This window comes from Manis javanica, chromosome 14 (assembly GCF_040802235.1).
Source record: "Manis javanica isolate MJ-LG chromosome 14, MJ_LKY, whole genome shotgun sequence".
In the NCBI taxonomy this organism is placed as follows: domain Eukaryota; kingdom Metazoa; phylum Chordata; class Mammalia; order Pholidota; family Manidae; genus Manis; species Manis javanica.
In genome coordinates, this window is record NC_133169.1 from 57622744 (window position 1) to 57642846 (window position 20103).

Consider the following 20103-nt stretch of genomic DNA (forward strand, 5'->3'; position numbering starts at 1 on the left):
AAAACTAACATATGTATAGAGTTGTGGGAATGGAAATGTTGATAGTCAGGTTTAACTTGCTAATTTTATAGGTGAAATTAATGAGTCTTAAAGTTAACAAGACTTCCCAAGGTCACATAGCAAATGTGAGATGAGGAGTATATGTCAGATCTCCTAACTACTTGGTTGCTTAGTTCTTTTACTCTGCTATACTTTATGCCCTTCAAAATAAAAAACTGGGCAGAATAGAATGAGTAACATCTCAAACTTTGGGTAGATGAAGAAGTTATGTGGGACACAGAAAAATCTTCATGTAGGGTCTAAAATATAAAATTAAATGAAACCATATTTTTTTGAGAGGGCATCTCTCATATTTATTGATCAAATGGTTCTTAACAACAATAAAATTCTGTATAGGGGACTCAATGCACAATCATTAATCAACCCCAAGCCTAATTCTCAACAGTCTCCAATCTTCTGAAGCATAATGAATAAGTTCTTGCATGGTGAACAAATTTTTACATAGTGAATAAGTTCTTACATGGTGAACAGTGCAAGGGCAGTCATATCACAGAAACTTTCGGTTTTGATCACACATCATGAACTATAAACAATCAGGTCAAATATGATTATTCGTTTGATTTTTATAATTGATTTATATGTGAATCCCACATTTCTCCCTTATTATTATCATTATTATTTTTTAAATAAAATGCTGAAATGGTAGGTAGATGCAAGATAAAGGTAGAAAACATAATTTAGTGCTGTAAGAGTAATTTTAAATGATATTTGAATTAATAATTAAAATACCAATTAAACTGTAATTACATTAGACAACACTAAAATAGTTTTTTTAAGAGAAAGTAAATTTTAAGTCCCTCATTTTTATGATGAGACAGGAATAAGTAATGTAATTGAATTAAGTCTTTCAAGTTAGAGAAAGAAGGGTAACTCAAACGTTTTTTTAATGTAGGTTTTTATTGCAAAACAAAGTAAATATACATTATAAAAACCTTTGGGAAAGTAAGGAAATAAAAATCAGTAGTCCTCCTCCCATCCAAGTATGACGTGCAAAGGCTTGCTTTTTTGTTTTTGTTTTTGTTTTGCCACAACAAACTTATATGAAAAACACAGTAATTAAAAAAAATACTCTTTCTGGGTGGAGAGTTTCTACATTCATTCATTTAACATTGAACACCTAAACGGGAACTAGCACTGTGCTAGACAACTTGGGAAACCCAGACTAAGAGGACAGTCTGTCCCTAAGAGACTTACAGTACATGGGGGGAGACATATAAACAGATGCTTATCAATAATAATAGTGAACTTGTGTTAAAATACAGTAGGAGTTGATTCTTACTATTGCTGTCACACTGATCATTTTGGAATTCTTCGGTTTCTCCAAAACAAATGCTGAAACGCGAGACTTGGTTGCAGTATGATTAGCCGCACTACTTCAAAATGTAGGTTAAGGCAAACTTAGGTGAAAACATTTCATTTTAGTACTTGTCAAGGGTTTGAACCGTTCGAAAGTACCCTGCTTGGCGAGTTAGAAACGCTCGTGCCACTCGGTTAAGTCCTGCGCCGGGATAGAGACGCTTTAAGGAGCTGGATAGCTGGGGCCCTCACGGGCCGCCTGCGGGAGCGGTGCTTGCTGGGACTTGTTGTCTCTACAGGGACGAAGGCCACTGCAACTCCATTTATAATGCTTTTCTCCTATCGAAGCTCTGGACCCTCAGTCGGATCAAACCCTGCTCTAAGGCACAATTTGATAACTCTTACCTCATTCTGGTCTTGTTATGTTTCTACCAGGTTCCCCACGTTCAACACTCAAAAGGACGGAGTCGCTCACAAGCCTCAAAGAGATTGGCCTGTCCTGAGAAGTGGGCGGAGCCCAAACTGGAGTGCAGCTCGGAATTGGCCAGTATCTGAGGAGAACAGGCGTTTTCATACCCACTAGCCGAGTTGTATAGTGTGGTAAAACAGTGAGCCTTTTACCGCAGTTCGCCTCGTCCCCCAAGACCTTTCGCGATATTTCGAGCGAAAGGCTCTAGAGACGCGTAGTGGGAGGCGAAAGCCAGTGGGGGCGGTGCGCACCGGAGCTGAAAGGCAGAGCTCAGGCGGGGAAGGCGAGCGCGTGCTGCCTGCGCCATTTGGGCTCTCCCGGGCGGTAGCCACCCGTAGCCCGGCGCAAGTGTGTGGACGCCGCGGCCCTGCAGGTGAGGCGGCCTGGGGTTTCGGCCGCTGAATCGACCGGGAGCTTCACCTGGGCTCGTGCGGGCTGTGACAGGTGCGCGGACGAGGGCAGCGCTCCGCCCGCTCGCCGGCACGCCCCCTCCAGGCCTCAGAATGAGCTGCGGACCCCGGCTGAGCGGTTCTGACTCCTGGCGTCTGGCGCTGCCGTTACCTCTCAAGAGCGGACGCCGCCCCTGAGAAAAGGAGAGAGGCAAGCGGCTGCCGACCCCGGGCATGAGGCGGACGCGGCGTCCGTTGCTGGACTAAAGCGCGGACATGAACCTGCACCAGGTGCTGACCGGGGCTGTGAACCCCGGCGACCGCTGCTTCTCCGTGGGCAGTGGCGGCGACCAGCGCTTCAACGGTGAGTGAGGGAGGCTCCCGCGTCGCCCGTGGCCGGTCTGCGCCCCTGAGTCAGCCGGGCTCGGCCCAGATGACGGGCGGAGGCCCAGAACGCCTCGCCAGCCCGACGGGGGCGCCCGCGTCCCCCGCAGAGGTCCCCGCGCCTAGCGCCGGGTGGACCTGGCCTTTGAGAGCGAAGGAAACTTTAAACATTCTGCTCATTGAAGTGCTTGCACAGAGCCTGAACTCAGAATGTTTCTTAGGATTTTTAAAAGTTTAGTCCGACGTCCTTGCTCTGGGATGGTTTGCCTAAGTCGTTTATCCAAAAGTCGTTGTGTAACGTGTGTGTGACAGGTTTTTGATTACCCCACTAGATAGACTCAAATTGTCGAGTTTAGAAATAGTTGGGATTGGTTTAATTTCTTTATTGTAAGTTAAGGTCATATATCTCGGTAGTTTAAGAAAAGTAGGTGTCTTGAAACAATTACTGATTGTTTGCTATCAACTAGCACTGAGTAAAAAATATAATGAAAACAGAGCTTTTCATTTACTTTTCCTCCAGTTCACTGAGGAATAACTTTGGAAAGAAGAAAACTTTTTTCCCCACAAATAATTCACTCATGCCATCCTGTGAATTCCATATGTAACAGTTTAGAAGTCCTGGAAAATGTTTATTATTTTAGATTGCTCCCATTAATTACTGAAATCTGTTTTTCAGTAAAACTCCTGTTTGCTATGTAGTGGTAATTTCAGGTTAGCTTTTATTGATAGTGACTTGTTTTTCATTGTTCCCCAGATACTGGAAGGAAGAGGGCCCTAAGCTTTGACTACTTACCAGAATCGTGGCATTTTCTGCCTCCACTATACTTTTTAATAATAACTTCAAACTGTCAGTCATTATTGCCCATGATACACTTTATCTAAACATATTTATAATGCTGATTACTTTTGCTACAACTTGTGTAGCTCTCTTAGTTGTGATTATAAATGAAACTTGACTTTAAATATACAAGTGACACAAACAGCTTAACCAGATGCCCCAAGTTTTCTTCTCTACTTTTGAGTTTCTTTCTGGTCGTTGTCAGTCAAAATAAATAACAGAAGAAAAAGTAGTCATTTTTGAACATGGTATAGGCATTTAGTGCCTGAATTGTGCTTTTAGATCTGTCCCAACCAAGTTCGTTGCTTTTATATATAGTTCTGTACCTCCCCATAGAGTGATGCATGCACACCTTAGTTGGCACTTTAGTTTTAGAGATTCTAATTCTAAATATTAACTGAGTGTGAATACTCAGGGGAAGGGTGAAGTCTCAGGGTCTCAGGGAGCAACTATAGTTAGCTGTAGTTAGACATTGCCTGCAGTTCTTGCTCTCTAGCGGGGTAATAAACAGTATCCTAAGGGGGTTTTCCTCTGCGAGATTATAGGATGGTAACAGTGCATTCTCTGCCATCCCCTAAAGTTACATGAGTGTTTTCTCCAGTGTAAATTCTAAGAACTTTTTCTAACAAGACATTCGGAACCTATGTAAGCAGTGGTGTGAACAACTAAGTGTATACAATATGACAGCCTTACACCTAAATGACTCCTCCAAGTGTATATAAAACCTAGGTGAATGCTTCCATGTTACTTTAAAGGAGAGGTGAGTTGCTGTGCCAAAGATTATATGGTTGTCTTACACTGTCTTGCAGTTTCTTGGTTAGTCCTGCTGACTTTTAAGTTTGTTTCCATAGACGTGCTTAGTGCAGATTTCTTCTAGATCTCAGGAAGTATTCCAGTAATAAGGTAAAAATAAATTTATTTTTGTTTATTGTGAAGAGATCCGGTTTTCTGTAATTTTGTGGTAGTTTTAGGATGAGCAGTCATCTTTTTCCTTTGTAGCCAATCCATTCCTGACTCTCTAACATTAAGTTGATAGTTCTGTTACAAATTAAGTTTTGTTGCCCTCAGTTTCTTAGACACTATATACTTCTTAAATTTCTCTGTCTTGAAATTGCCCAAAGCAGAATCTGTTGTTTACTCCTTGAATTTTGTTTTTAACCTTTGCTGAGTTGACTTCTTTTTCTTTGATAGGAATATAATAAACAGTAATGGTAGGTGTTATGTGCAGATTAAAAAAACATCTCTAAACTCCAGTTTTACTTGAGGTAAGGGACATGAGATCTAATTCTGTCAGGCCCACCTGAAGAATTCTTTTATGCCTCCTGGCACTTTGTGCCTTCTGTGAAGAGAGTTCTGTGTTTGTAATTCCTTCCTTGCATGTTTTCAGATTATTTATCCATTTTTGTTTTAAAATATTATGAGAGATAAGATCCTGTTTTCTGTATAGTCTGACAGGTTTTTAATTGAAAGGAAATTGAATGCTAGTTCTCATGGATTCTTGACTTTAAAATATGCAATTACTAATACAATTAGTATGCCTAAGTAGTAGGTACATCTTTACTAAAGTAGCATCAAACTACTTTGACTTTACTCTTAGAATGAAAGCTTCTAGGAGGCAGTAACTGTGTTTCTTATGCTTTCAAAGCACTTTATTTGCACTTCATTATATTATTAAGCAGTTTTACGTGGTGCATATCTTCCACAGTTTCACTGTAAGCCCCTAAAAGAGTGATTAGGTCACTAGTGGATTGAATTGCCAACCTAGTCCCTTATAGTTAGTTACATATCCATGGGAAAGTTCTTCTACACTGTTTTTGTCTTATCTGTGAAATGGGGCTAAAGTAGTACCTGTTTGTACGGTTGTTACATTATAAAGTGCTGTGGCCTAAGTTCATTGCTTAGTATATGTGAAGCCCTTAAAAATGTCAGTTATTATAAAATGAAGGTTGTATCTATTCTAATGCTTGGCACATAGAAAGTACTTGATAAGTACTGACTGAATTGGTGAATAATAAAGAAGCCTGTTTCAATAATTTAAAAATTGCTGTTTTAAAATAGATTTAATAATTTAGATTTAAGTCCAAATAAAATATTTCTATTGAAAGTTTCTTTAACTTTTTTTCAAATTCAGTTATATATTTCACCACCATTATCAGGTGAGCAATTAGGGAAGATTTCACATATATTAAGTGAATACTTCCCTCACTCCTTTCTCCTTATTCATTTACTACTGTTTTTAGAATGAAAGTATGTGAGCAATGTGGTCCTTATCTGTTGACAACTTTTGTTTTTAGAATAAAAACTATTTTATTAAAGACAGTAAATGAGTTACAGTTAATTAGAACCTAGATTTTCTAGTATTTCTGTGCTTATAATATGTGTTTTAATATACACAATATTCATGTTGTAGTTTATCCATAATTAGTGTTCAAACTGTGATTTGAATGAAATGGAAAATGAGGTAATTTGTAAGATACAGATTGTGTTAATATTTAGGAATTCCTATCTCTAGTTTGGAATTTAAACACCTTTGCTATAGGTGGGAAAGCAAACATGATGTATAGCTCCAGGCTCTCTTCTATATTAGACATCCCAGTGTTCCTAGCCAAAGAGAACCAGAGTAGAAGTCAAAAGACTGACTGTAGCTCTCTGAGTATTGGTTGAAAAATGCAGGCTGCATTAGCACTCTCCTTCCTCAGCTTTCTGTGATAGTAAACATCCTTTAGTTTAACTGTTATTTTTGTTCACTCTAGGGAAGCCTTCATTGGTGGGAGGGTGAAAAAGTTTTTGTGGGGGAAGGCATGTGGGTCTTTGTGGGTGGAGAGAATACAGAAGGGGAATGTTTGGTACTGTTCGCATGTGGAGAAAGAAAGATTTTTATGGTGCTCATATGTCATTACAAGTACTAAATTGGGCTTCCCTTTGTAAAACTTGGCCTATTTTAAACTATTCTGTTTAAATAGTATTAAAGGACCTTTAATATTATTGAACTAATACTAATTTCTACTTTAGAAAAAAACAAGAATAATGTTAATTATGACATACCAAACATAAATCATTTAACCAGAAAATGTACCAGGAAGAAATTCTTTGAATATTTAGCTGGTATGTTTGGTTAACAGAAAACACAGTGAAATCAGGAAATCGAAGTGTTTTATAGAAATCACAGAATTTTAAAATTAGAGGACCAACTATTTCAGTCTTGGATAACTTCTGGAATTTAGAATATTCAAGAAGGTTCTCTGCCAAGATTTAAAGTTGAGAATCATGTTCTGACTATATGCTTGAAGCACACATAGAAACTCAGTTCTTCCTGTGCGTTTTGTTTAGTCTGAAAGTTAGTAAACCTGGTATTACATGTGCCTAGTAAAGAATTTTCATTTGTCAAGTTAATTTTCATTGGTTAGTAATAGATTGTTCTGATTACAGATGTTTTGACATAAGCAGCTAGTGTACCAATTGTAATGTATGTCTATTGATTTTGAAGAGTAGGTAGCATTACAGTTTATTTGGTAAACCAGTGCTATTCTTATTGTTTTGATAACCTTCCATAATATAGTCAGGGCACACTGAAATGAGTTTGTTTTTTTTTTTGTTATCATTAATCTACCGATACCTGAGGAACATTATGTTTACTAGACTCTCCCCTTCACCAAGTCTCCCCTACAAACCCCATTACAGTCACTGTCCATCAGCGTAATAAGATGCTATAGAATCTCTACTTGTCTTCTCTGTGTTGCACAGCCCTCCCAGTGCCTCCCCCCACATTATACATGCTAATCTTAATGCCCCTTTTCTCCCCCTCCCTTATCCCTCCCTTCCCACCCATTCTCCCCAGGCCCTTTCTCTTTGGTAACTGTTAGTCCATTCTTGGGTTCTGTGATTCTGCTGCTGTTTTGTTTCTTCAGTTTTTTCTTATTTCTTAGACTCCACATATGAATGAAATCATTTGGTACTTGTCTTTCTCCGCCTGGCTTATTTCACTGAGCATAATACCCTCTAGCTCCATCCATGTTGTTGCAAATAGTAAGATTTGTTTTCTTCTTATGTCTGAATAATATTCCATTGTGTATATGTACCACATCTTCTTTATCTATTCATCTACTTATGGACACTTAGGTTGCTTCCAATTCTTGGCTATTGTAAATTGTGCTGCGATAAACATAGGGGTTCATCTGTCTTTTTCAAACTGGGCTGCTGTATTCTTAGGGAAAATTCCTAGAAGTGGAATTCTGGGTCAAATGGTATTTCTATTTTGAGCTTTTTTGAGGAACCTCCATAAGCTTTCCACATGGATGAATTAATTTGCATTCCCACGGGCAGTGGAGGAGGGTTCCCCTTTCTCCACAACCTCGCCAGCATTTGTTGTTGTTTGTCTTTTGGATGGTGGCAATCCTTACTGGTGTGAGGTGATATCTCATTGTGGTTTTAATTTGCATTTCTCTGATGACTAGTGATGTGGAGCATCTTTTCATGTGTCTGTTGGCCATCTGAAGTTCCTTCTTTGGAGAACTGTCTGTTCAGCTCCTCTGCCCGTTTTTTAATTGGATTATTTGCTTTTTGTTTGTTGAGGTGTGTGAGCTCTTTATAAATTTTGGATGTCAACCCTTTGTCAGATCTGTCATTTATGAATATATACTCCCATACTGTAGGATACCTTTTTGTTCTATTGATGGTGTCCTTTGCAGTACAGAAGCTTTTCAACTTGATATAGTCCCACTTGTTCATTTTTGCTTTTGTTTCCCTTGCCCGGGGAGACATGTTCATGAAGAAGTTGTTCATGTTGATGTCCAAGAGATTTTTGCCTATGTTTTTTTCTAAGAGTTTTATGGTTTCATGCCTTACATTCAGGTCCTTGATCGATTTCAAATTTACTTTTGTGTATGGGGTTAGACAATGATGCAGTTTCATTCTCTTACAGTGTAGGTGTCCAGTTTTGCCAACACCAACTGTTGAAGAGGCTGTCATTTCCCCATTGTATGTCCATAGCTCCTTTATTGTATATTAATTGACCATATATATTTGGGTTAATGTCTAGAGACCAGCAACGAAAATGAAGTGGTAATCAAAAAACTACCCAAGAGGTTTTTGGTTCCACTGGTCTGTGCGTCTGTTCTTGTGCTAGTAGCAAAGTCTTGATTACTGTGGCTTTGTAGTGGAGCTTGAAGTTGGGGAGTGAGATCCCCTCCACTTTATTCTTCCTTCTCGGGATTGCTTTGGCTATTTGGGGTCTTTGGTGTTGCCATGTGAATTTTTGAACTATTTGTTCCAGTTCGTTGAAGAATGTTGTTGGTAATTTGATAGGGATTGCATTCAATCTGTGGATTGCTTTAGGCAGGATGGCCATTTTGACAATATTAATTCTTCCTATCCATGACCATGGGATGAGTTTCCATTTGTTAGTGTGATTTCTCTTAAGAGTGCTTATAGTTTTCAGGATATAGGTCTTTCACTTCCTTGGTTAAGTTTATTCCTAGATATTTTATTCTTTTGGATGCAATTGTGAATGGAATTGTTTTCCTGATTTCTCTTTTTATTAGCTCACTGTTAGTATATAGGAAAGCCACAGATTTCTGTGTGTTAATTTTGTATCCTGCAACTTTGCTCTATTCCAATATCAGTTCTAGTAGTTTTGGAGTGGAGTCTTTAGGCTTTTTTATGTACAATATCATGTCATGTGCAAATAGTGACAGTTCGACTTATTCCTTACCAATCTGGATTCCTTGTATTTCTTTGTTTTGTCTAATTGCGGTGGCTAGGTGGCTCCAGTACTACGTTGAATAACAGTGGGGAGAGTGGGCATCCCTGTCTTGTTCCCGATCTTAGAGGAAAAGCTTTCAGCTTCTTGCTGTTCAGTGTGATGTTGGCTGTGGGTTTATCATATATGGCCTTTATTATGTTGAGGTACTTGCCCTGTATACCCATTTTGTTGAGAGTTTTTATCATGAATGGATGTTGGATTTTGCCGAATGCCTTTTCAGTGTCTGTGGAGATGATCATGTGGTTTTTGTCCTTCTTTTTGTTTATGTGGTGCATGATGTTAATGGATTTTTGAATGTTGTACCATCCTTGCATCCCTGAGATGAATCCCTCTTGGTTATGGTGTATGATCCTCTTGATGTATTTTTGAATTTGGTGTGCTAATATTTTGCTGAGTATTTTTGCATCTATGTCCATCAGGGATATTGGTCTGTAATTTTCTTTTTTTGTGGAGTCTTTGCCTGGTTTTGGTATTAGGGTGATGCTGGCTTCATAGAATGAGTTTGGGAGTATTCCCTCCTCTTCTATTTTTTGGAAAACTTTAAGGAGAATGGGTATTATGCCTTCTCCATATGTCCAATAAAATTCCGTGATAAATCCATCTGGCCCAGGAGTTTTGCTCTTGGGTAGTTTTTTGATTACTGCTTCAATTTCGTTGCTGGTAATTTGTCTGTTTAGATTTTCTGTTTCTTCCTTGGTCAGTCTTGGAAGGTTGTATTTTTCCAGGAAGTTCATTTCTTCTAGGTTTTTCCAGCCTGTTGGCATATAGGTTTTCATAGTATTCTCTAAGAATTCTTTGTATTTCTGTGAGGTCCGTCATGATTTTTCCTTTCTCGTTTCTGATTCTGTTGATGTGTGTTGATTCTCTTTTTCTCTTAATAAGTCTGGCTAGAGGCTTATTTAGTTTGTTTATTTTCTCAAAGAACCAGCTCTTAGTTTCATTGATATTTTCTATTTTATTCTTCTCAATTTTATTTATTTCTTCTCTGATCTTTATTTTGTCCCCACTTCTGCTGACTTTGGGCCTCATTTGTTCTTCTTATTCCAATTTCAATAGTAATGGTGACTTTAGACTATTCAGAGTGGTTCCTTTGCCACTGCTGTTGACCATGCAGACTGCGGATAGCCTCAGGCGAAACTCTGAAGAGATGCTGACTTTGTACAGCTTCCTATCTTTACTCCCAGGAAGCTTGGACTTGCTGTTAGGGTCTGTCTGCTTCCATGCGCCCTTCATTACCGTGAGGCAGGACTGTTTGTTGTATGTCCAGGTTTTATGGTCGTTATTGGAGGAGGTGGGAGAGAAGGAGGTTAGTCACATCATCTGTTAGTATCTTAGCCTCTCATAACCAGAAACGGGAGTAACCAGACTTGGAAGTAATTGTAAATAGGTAAGGAAAGAGGCCTGTGCACCTCAAAGACACTGTAAATGTGAGTAAGTGAGAAACTGAAGAAGAAAGAGAACCTAAGACAGTACGTCTAGGACACCAAGAGAAGAAACTGTTTCAAGAAGGGAGTGATGAATTAGGGGTTTTTGTTGATGTTGTTGTTGTTTTTGAATTTAGCAATATTATTTTCAAAGCAGAAACTCATATATTTGATCATGATTGATGAGTTTATCAAGTTGTGGTTCCTCTGTGGTCTAGCCTACCTAGCAGGACTGTACTGATAGAATCAAAATGGTTTCTGTTGTTATTCGTGTGATCTAAGCATATCTTCTCACTTCTCTTCTCCCATCCTGTTACTTCTGTGTAAAAAGATGTCTAACTAATTCTAAATTCTGAATTGTTTGAGTAGCTGTATTTTATTCCTTCAAGTCTGAAACCTGGAATGGAGAAGTGTAATGCTTCTTTCTCATTGACTGCCCTTACACCATAAGCCTACCCATTTACCCAGATAGGGTCTCTTATGGCCACATGATCTGCAACAGTCAGTACTGTGACCTGTGAATCCCTTTCACAAATCTATACTTTATAAGATTATTTATCTTAAATGCATTAACCAAATAATAAATAATTTCTTGACATCTTCGGTTTACCTTAAAAATCTCCAGTAAAAACTTTCACCTTGGCATAATATTTTTACCAAGAGGAAGCACTTATATAGTGCAGGTATCAATGAGAATGGTTCCATCTATATGACTGTTACCTTTATTTCTACTTGTCCTGGTACATTTCTCTTCTGTTTTCTTTGTTTGCCTCTCTCTTATGTTATTGGTAATCTCTTTTGGTGGTCATTTGATTAAACAGATAACTAATGTAATAGGTAAATCTGTAGGCTGAACAATGTAAACTTTAATGGCTGTTGTACTAAAGTGAATGAGAAAAAATAGCTGTTCTTAGAGAGGATGTCACTACACAGACAGGCTCTTCACTCTTGGCATAAAAACTGGTGTATCCTTTTGAAACAGACTTTTGGCAACATGTGTTGAAATTATTGACTAACCTTTCCACTTTTAAGAATATATTCTATAAAATACTTATAGATACACAAGGCTCGAGGGGAATATTCATAAAAACATTGTAATACCGGAAAATACTGTGCTTAGCATAATTTAAAAAAATTTTTGAAATTGCTAAATTCCAAATTTATATAGATTTATATAAAAATTATAAAGCAATAGATTGTAAAATTAAATGGAGAGTGAATAAAATAAGATGGAGAAAATATCTACCCTAATGAGTTGTTTCATTTTATACGTATATATGTATATTTAATGTTTTTACATACAAACAGATACATTGCTCTTGTACAGTAGATTTTTATTTAAATAGAGAGTTAAATAAAGTATAAAGCAATATGAATCAAAAAACTTCCTTCTTAAAACAATATTCATTGTACAGCAAAAATGTATAGAAAGCAGAGATTTATTATATTGACATCATAGGGGTGGGTGCGTGCACGTGTGCGTATGAGTGAGCAGTGCGTTTTTATATCGTAAAAGTTTTGAAAGTTTTAATGTGTTGCTATTTAATTTTTTACAATGATTTGTTCTAAACTGATTTTTTTAAAAAGCAGAACTTTTATTGCTTGTAAAGGCAGAGCAAGATGCCCTGATTTAAACTCCTTCTGTACTCAACTTGTGACATTTGAAATGATTAACAGGAAGCCATACTGGTATTCCAAGAGCTCGGTTATGTACCGCTCTCTCTCCTCATGCTCATGCAACAGAATTTAGAAACAGATCATTACGTTGGAATTTCAGTTTGCTTCCTGGCATATGGTTTCTACAACTTAAGCCAGTAGTTTGAATAGGTCATATTTTTGAAACCCTTTGCAGTGTGGCATTAATATATAGGGGTCATGATTTTCATTTGATTTTTTATTGATACAAAGATGTTAAGTCCACAGTGGCCTTAAAATATTTTTACCTTTCAGTAAGAGCTATTGCGGCAAATAAAAGTGGTATTCACCCTCTGTTTTTGAACATGCTTGCTTCTATTTGAAAACAGAGTAATTTAGAGGTCATCGTTGGCAAAGTGATGAAAGTGCTATTAGCATTTACTGAGTCACTGTATATACCTAATTTTAAAATAAACTGACTTTGGAATTGCCTCAGTCTGGATAAGCCTAGTTCAGAGGCTGTTGAATGTGTAAACTGGGTTTAGGGGTCATAAGAAAGAAGTATCACAACACTTTTTTTAAAACACATTTTTTATTTCTTTTTGTATTGTGTTGATTTGGGTTTTTTTCTGGTATCATTAATATATAATCGCATGAGCAACACTGTGGTTACTAGATTCCCCTCATTATCAAGTCCGCACCACATACCCCATTAGTCACTATCCATCAGCATAGTAAGATGCTTTAGAGTCACTACTTGTCTTCTCTGTGCTGCACTGCCTTCCCTGTGCCCTGCCCCCCACCCCATGTTATGTGTGCTAATTGTAATGCCCCTTATTCCCCTTCTCCCTTTTTTTTTAAGTATTGTAATTCAGGAAATTTGAACTTAAACCTTGGGAGAACATTTCTACTACCTGAAGGTATCACTACCTAAGCCATTTTAAGCTATTAATTAAAAGAATTTGGAAAACTAATACTACTATCATCCGAGTCTGAAATAGTGTGGTGATTGAGAGAAGAGGCAAATATTTCAACATATTTTCTTGGAAAAACACACTGGGAGACAAAGGGCTCCAGGGAAAAGCAGTAGTAACAGTAATTAGTCATCTCACAAAACAGAATTTTGTTTTTTATATAACCGGAATGTCACTTGAATTTTGGGTTAAATGTAGACAAGTTATTTTCAAACATTTTCTTTTTTCTTTTTTTTCTTTTGGTTTTATTAATCTACAGTCACATGAAGAACATTATGTTTACTAGGTTCCTCTCTTCACCAAGTCCTCCCCACATACCCCTTCACAGTCACTGTCCATCTGCGTAGTAAGACGCTGTAAAATCCTTAGTCTTCTCTGTGTTGCACAGCCCTCTCCGTAACCCCCACGCACTATACATGCTAATCGTAATGCCCTCTTTCTTTTTTCCCACCCTTATCCCTCCCTTCCCTCCCATCCTCCCCAGTCCCTTTCTCTGGTAACTATTAGTCCATTCTTGAGTTCTGTGATTCTGCTGCTATTTTGTTCCTTCAGTTTTCCTTTGTTCTTATACTCCACATATGAGAGAAATCATTTGGTACTTGTCTTTCTCCACCTGGCTTATTTCACTGAGCATAATACCCTCTAGCTCCATCCATGTTGTTGCAAATGGTAGGATCTCTTTTTTCTTATGGCTGAGTAATATTCCATTGTGTATATGTACCACATCTTCTTTATCCATTCATCTACTGATGGACACTTAGGTTGCTTCCATATCTTGGCTATTATAAATAGTGCAGCGATAAACATAGGGGTGCATCTGTCTTTTTCCAACTGGAGTGCTGCATTCTTAGGGTAAATTCCTAGAAGTGGAATTCCTGGGTCAAATGGTATTTCTATTTTGAGCATTTTGAGGAACCTCCATACTGCTTTCCACAATGGTTGAACTAATTTACATTCCGACCAGCAGTGTAGGAGGGTTCCCCTTTCTCCACAACCTTGCCAACATTTGTTGTTGTTGTTCTTTTCCATGATGGCCATCCTTACTGGTGTGAGGTGATATCTCATTGTGGTTTTAATTTGCATTTCTTTGATGATTAGCGATGTGGAGCATCTTTTCATGTGCCTGTTGGCCATCTGGATTTCTTCTTTAGAGAACTGTCTGTTCAGCTCCTCTGCCCATTTTTTAATTGGATTATTTGCTTTTTATTTGTTGAGGTGTGTGAGCTCTTTATATATTTTGGATGTCCATCCTGTATTGGATCTGTCATTTATGAATATGTTCTCCCATACTGTAGGATACCTTTTTGTTCTATTGATGGTGTCCTTTACTGTACAGAAGCTTTTTGGCTGGATATAGTCCTACTTGTTCATTTTTGCCTTTGTTTCCCTTGCCTGGGGAGATATGTTCATGAAGAAGTCACTCATGTTTATGTCCATGAGATTTTTGCCTGTTTTTTTCTAAGAGTTTTATGGTTTCATGACTTACATTCACGTATTTGATCCATTTCGAGTTTACTTTTGTGTATGGGGTTAGACAGTGATCCAGTTTCATTCTCTTACATGTAGCTGTCCAGTTTTGCCAGCACCATCTGTTGAAGAGGCTGGCATTTCCCCATTGTATGTCCATGGCTCCTTTATCGCATATTAATTGGCCATATATTTTTGGGTTAATGTCCGCAGTCTCTGTTCTGATCCACTGGTCTGTGGCTCTGTTCTTGTGCCAGTACCAAATTGTCTTGATTACTATGGCTTTGTAGTAGAGCTTGAAGTTGGGGAGCGAGATCTCCCCCACTTTATTCTTCCTTTTCAGGATTCCTTTGGCTATTCGGGGTCTTTGACGGCTCCATATGAATTTTTGAACTATTTGTTCTAGTTCACTGAAGAATGCTGTTGGTAATTTGATAGGGATTACATGGAATCTGTATATTGCTTTGGGCATGATGGCCATTTTGATGATATTAATACTTCCTAGCTAGGAGCATGGGTTGAGTTTCCATTGTTAGTGACCTCTTTAATTTCTCTTAATTGTGTCTTGTAGTTTTCAGGGTATAGGTCTTTCACTTCCTTGGTTAGGTTTATTCCTAGGTATTTTATTGTTTTTGATGCTATTGTGAATGGAATTGTTTTCCTGATTTCTCTTTCTATTGGTTCATTGTTAGTGTATAGGGAAGCCACAGATTTCTGTGTGTTAATTTTGTATCCTGCAACTTTGCTGTATTCTGATATCAGTTCTAGTAATTTTGGTGTGGTGTCTTTAGGCTTTTTTATGTACAATATCATGTCATGTGCAAATAGTGACAGTTTGACTTCTTCTTTACCAATCTGGATTCCTTGTATTTCTTTGTTTTGTCTAATTGCGGTGGCTAGTACCTCCAGTACTATGTTAAATAACAGTGGGGAAAGTGGGCATCCCTGTCTTGTTCCTGATCTCAGAGGGCAGGCTTTCAGTTTCTCACTGTTCAGTATGATGTTAGCTGTGGGTTTATCATGTGTGGCCTTTATTATGTTGGGGTACTTGCCCTCTATTCCCATTTTGCGGAGAGTTTTTATCATGAATGGATGTTGAATTTTGTAAAATGCTTTTTCAGCATCTGTGGAGATGATCATGTGGTTTTTTCCCTTCTTTATGTTTATGTGGTGGATGATGTTGATGGATTTTTGAATGTTGTACCATGCTTGCATCCCTGGGATGAATCCCACTTGGTCATGGTGTATGATCCTCTTGATGTATTTTTGAATTCGGTCTGCTAATATTTTGTTGAGTATTTTTGCATCTACGTTCATCAGGGATATTGGTCTGTAGTTTTCTTTTTTGGTGGGGTCTTTGCCTGGTTTTGGTGTTAGGGTGATGCTGGCTTTATAGAATGAGTTTGGGAGTATTCCCTCCTCTTGTATTTTTTGGAAAACTTTAAGGAGAATGGGTATTACGTCTTCTCTGTATGTCTGATAAAATTCTGGGGTAAGTCCATCTGGCCCAGGGGTTTTGTTCTTGGGTAGTTTTTTGATTACCAATTCAATTTCGTTGCTGGTAATTTGTCTGTTTAGATTTTCTGTTTCTTTCTGGGTCAGTCTTGGAAGGTTGTATTTTTTTAGGAAGTTGTCCATTTCTACCAGGTTTTCCAGCTTCTTAGCATATAAGTTTTCATAGTATTCTCTAATGATTCTTTGTATTTCTGTGGGGTCCGTTGTGATTTTTCCTTTCTCGTTTCTGATTCTGTTGATGTGTGTTGACTCTTTTTCTCTTAATTAGTCTGGCTAGAGGCTTATCTATTTTGTTTATTTTCTCAAGGAACCAGCTCATAGTTTCATTGATGTTTTCTATTTTATTCTTCTCAATTTTATTTATTTCTTCTCTGATCTTTATTATGTCCCTCCGTCTACTGACCTTAGGCCTCATTTGTTCTTCTTTTCCCAATTTCAATAATTGTGACATTAGACTATTCATTTGGGATTATTCTTACTTCTTTAAATATGCCTGGATTGCTATATACTTTCCTCTTAAGACTGCTTTTGCTGCGTCCCACAGAAGTTGGGTCTTTGTGTTATTGTTGTCATTTGTTTCCATATATTCCTGGATCTCCATTTTAATTTGGTCATTGATCCATTGATTATTTAGGAGCATGTTGTTAAGCCTCCATGTGTTTGTGAGCCTTTTTGCTTTCTTTGTACAATTCATTTCTAGTTTTATACCTTTGTGGTCTGAAAGGTTGGTTTGTAGGATTTCAGTCTTTTGGCATTTACTGATGTTCTTTTTGTGGCCTAGTATGTAGTCTATTATGGAGAATGTTCCATGTGCACTTGAGAAGAATGTGTATCCTGTTGCTTTTGGATGTAGAGTTCTATAGATGTCTATTAGGTCCATCTGTTCTAGTGTGTTGTTCAGTGCCTCTGTGTCCTTATTTTCTGTCCGGTGGATCTGTCCTTTGGGGTGAGTGGCGTCTTCAAGTCTCCTAAAATGAATGCGTTGCATTGTATTTCCTCCTTTAATTCTGTTAGTCTTTCTTTCACATATGTTGTTGCTCCTGTGTTGGGTGCATATATGTTTATAATGGTTATATCCTCTTGCTGGACCGAGCCCTTTATCATTATGTAATGTCCTTCTTTATCTCTTGTTACTTTCTTTGTTTCGAAGTCTATTTTGTCTGATACTAGTTCTGCAACCCCTGCTTTCTTCTCTCTGTTGTTTGCATGAAATACGTTTTTCCATCCCTTGACTTTTAGTCTGTGCATGTCTTTGTGTTTGAGGTGAGTTTCTTGTAAGCAGCATATAGATGGGTCTTGCTTTTTTATCCATTCTATTACTCTGTGTCTTTTGATTGGTGCATTCAGTCCATTTACATTTAGGTTCATTATTGAAAGATATGTACTTATTGCCATTGCAGGTTTTAGGTTCGTGGTTACCAAAGGTTCAAGGTTAGCTTGTTTACTACCTTACTGTCTGACCTCACTCGCTTATTGAGCTGTTACAAACACAGTCTGATGATTATTTCTTTCCCTTCTTTTTCCTCCTCCTCCATTCTTCATATGTTGGGTGTTTTGTTCTGTGCTCTTTTTAGGAGTGCTCCCATCTGGAGCAGTCCCTTTAAGATACCCTGTAGAGGTGTTTGTGGGAGGCAAATTCCCTCAACTTTTGCTTGTCTGGGAATTGTTTAATCCCTCCTTCATATTTAAATGATAACCGTGCTAGATACAGTATCTTTGGGTCAAGGCCCTTCTGTTTCTTTGCATTACATATATCGTACCATTCTCTTCTGGCCTGTAAGTTTTCTGTTGAGAAGTCTGATCATAGCCTGATGGGTTTTTCTTTGTAGGTGACCTTTTTTCTCTCTCTGGCTGCCTTTAATACTCTGTCCTTGTCCTTTATCTTTGCCATTGTAATTATTATATGTCTTGGTGTTGTCCTCTTTGAATCCCGTCTCTCGGGAGTTCTGTGTGCCTCCGTAGTCTGAGCAACTATTTCCTCCCCCAGTTTGGGGAAGTTCTCAGCAATTATTTCCTCAAAGACACTTTCTATCCCTTTTTCTCTCTCTTTTTCCTCTGGTACCCCTAGTATGCGGATATTCTTCCTTTTGCATTGGTCACACAGTTCTCTTAATATTGTTTTATTCCTGGAGATCCTTTTGTCTCTCTCTGCATCAGCTTCTATGCGTTCCTGTTATCTGGTTTCTGTTCCATCAATGGCATCTTGCATCTTATCCATTCTGCTTATAAATCCTGCCAGAGTTTGTTTCACTTCTGTAATCTCCCTCTGGACGTCTGTAGTCTCCCTCGAGATGTCTGTAATCTCCCTCCCGACTTCATCCCTTAGCTCTTGCATATTTCTCTGCAGCTCTGTCAGCATGTTTATGATTTTGATTTTGAATTCTTTTTCAGGGAGACTGGTTAGGTCTGCCTCTGCACATCCTTTCTCAGGTGTTGTTTGGAGTATCTTGGAGTGGACCAGATTTTTTTGCCTTTTCATGGTGATAGCGGTAGCTGTAGGCAGGTTGCGGGTGTGTCAGCTGGGAGAAGAAAGTCCTTTCCTGCTTGCTGGATGCCTTGCCCTTCTCCGCTGCCTGTGATTGTTACCTGCACTCCTGGAGCAGCCACTGGGTTATTCCCCTAAGTTGCTGTGGGCGGGGTCTCCGTCAGAACAGCACAGAGCCCTGCAGGGTGTGGCAGGCATGCTAGGTGCGCTCCTCCGTGCTAGCAGCGTCCTTCCTGGGCAGCTGTGTGGCAGCAGCGGCCTTTGGGTCTGGCCCAGGTGGCTGTGCTTTGGGCTGGGATTCCGGTCGGCTGCTGGGAGCACGCCTGCTCCCTCTGGCTCCGCTGCAGGTATGCGCAGGGCTCTTCCGCGCAGGCGTCCACCGGGCTCCTCTGGATTCACTGCTGCCAGTGCGTGCAAGCCGCGCCCGGGCTGTTCGGTCGCGCTGCTGCGGGCTAGCACAAGCCTCTCCTGTGGCACATGGATCTGCTCCCGGTCCCTTCTGGCACTGCCTTCCCCGGTACGTGCTGCCACTCTCCTGCTACTGGGCTGGTATGTCAGGGTCCACGCCAGTTGGAGGAACGACTGGCAGACTGCTTAGTGCCGTGAGGGGCATCAGAGCTGCACTGCCTCCCTCGGGTTTAGGGCGTCTAAATTTCCCCGGCATTCCCAGGTGCCGGGACAACTTCGTCCAGCTATGGGGTCCCTGTCTCTTTAAGACTTGCCGAAAGCACTCGCTTTTCTTTTGTCTGAGGGGCGTTGGATACGGGGACCTGCCCACAGGTTTTGCTTTTCCGTTTCTCTAATATCCAGCACCCCGTGCACCTTGTGTCTGCCTTCTGGGTGCGGATTTCTAGAGCTGGTTGTTTAGCAGTCCTGGGCTTTCACACCCTCCCCATTCTGACTCCTTTCTTCCCTCCGGGTTTTGGGGTGGTGGAGCGTTCAGGTCCCGCCTGGCCGCGGCTTGTGTCTTACCCCGTTCGTGTGATGCTGAGTTCTTGCAGATGTAGATGCATCCTTGCTGTTGTACTGCATCCACTGGTTTCTCTTTTAGGAATAGTTGTATTTATTGTATTTTCATAAACATATATGTTTTGGGGAGGAGATTTCCTCTGAACTACTCACGCCGCCATATTCCCTTGATCCCCTCAAACATTTTCATTCATTAACTTGACCATATATATTCTAGATTTCTGTTATAATGGAAATCATGTATGCATTTTGTTTTTTTCTTATGTGTTAGAATAGCCCATATTGGTGATTTGGCTATTCAAAGAATTAACATATTGTGGTAGCTGGAGAAACTCAATCATGGGTTTTTTTCTTGAATAGGAAGAATTTTACTCCATTTTCCCCAGCTATTATTATATTATGTAAGGTGTGTGGTCTCCTACCAAATAAAAATAACC

At 39.2% G+C, this 20103-nt stretch overlaps 1 protein-coding gene across 4 annotated transcripts in view; it reads left to right on the forward strand.

The window, feature by feature from the left end:
* Positions 1-1948: 1948 nt before the first annotated feature.
* The window catches only part of LOC140845935 (serine protease inhibitor Kazal-type 5-like), a 94794-nt gene continuing 76639 nt past the window's right edge, over positions 1949-20103 (forward strand). For 2 of the 4 annotated variants that reach the window (XM_073221185.1, XM_073221188.1), the window contains exon 1: positions 1949-2578. Coding sequence is in view for 1 of the 4 variants with exons in the window: in XM_073221186.1 (XP_073077287.1) it covers positions 2491-2578 (88 nt within the window). In the remaining 3 variants the exon portion in view is untranslated. The remainder of the gene's footprint in view (positions 2579-20103) is intronic. The other 2 variants (XM_073221189.1, XM_073221186.1) reach the window with 2 other exon arrangements.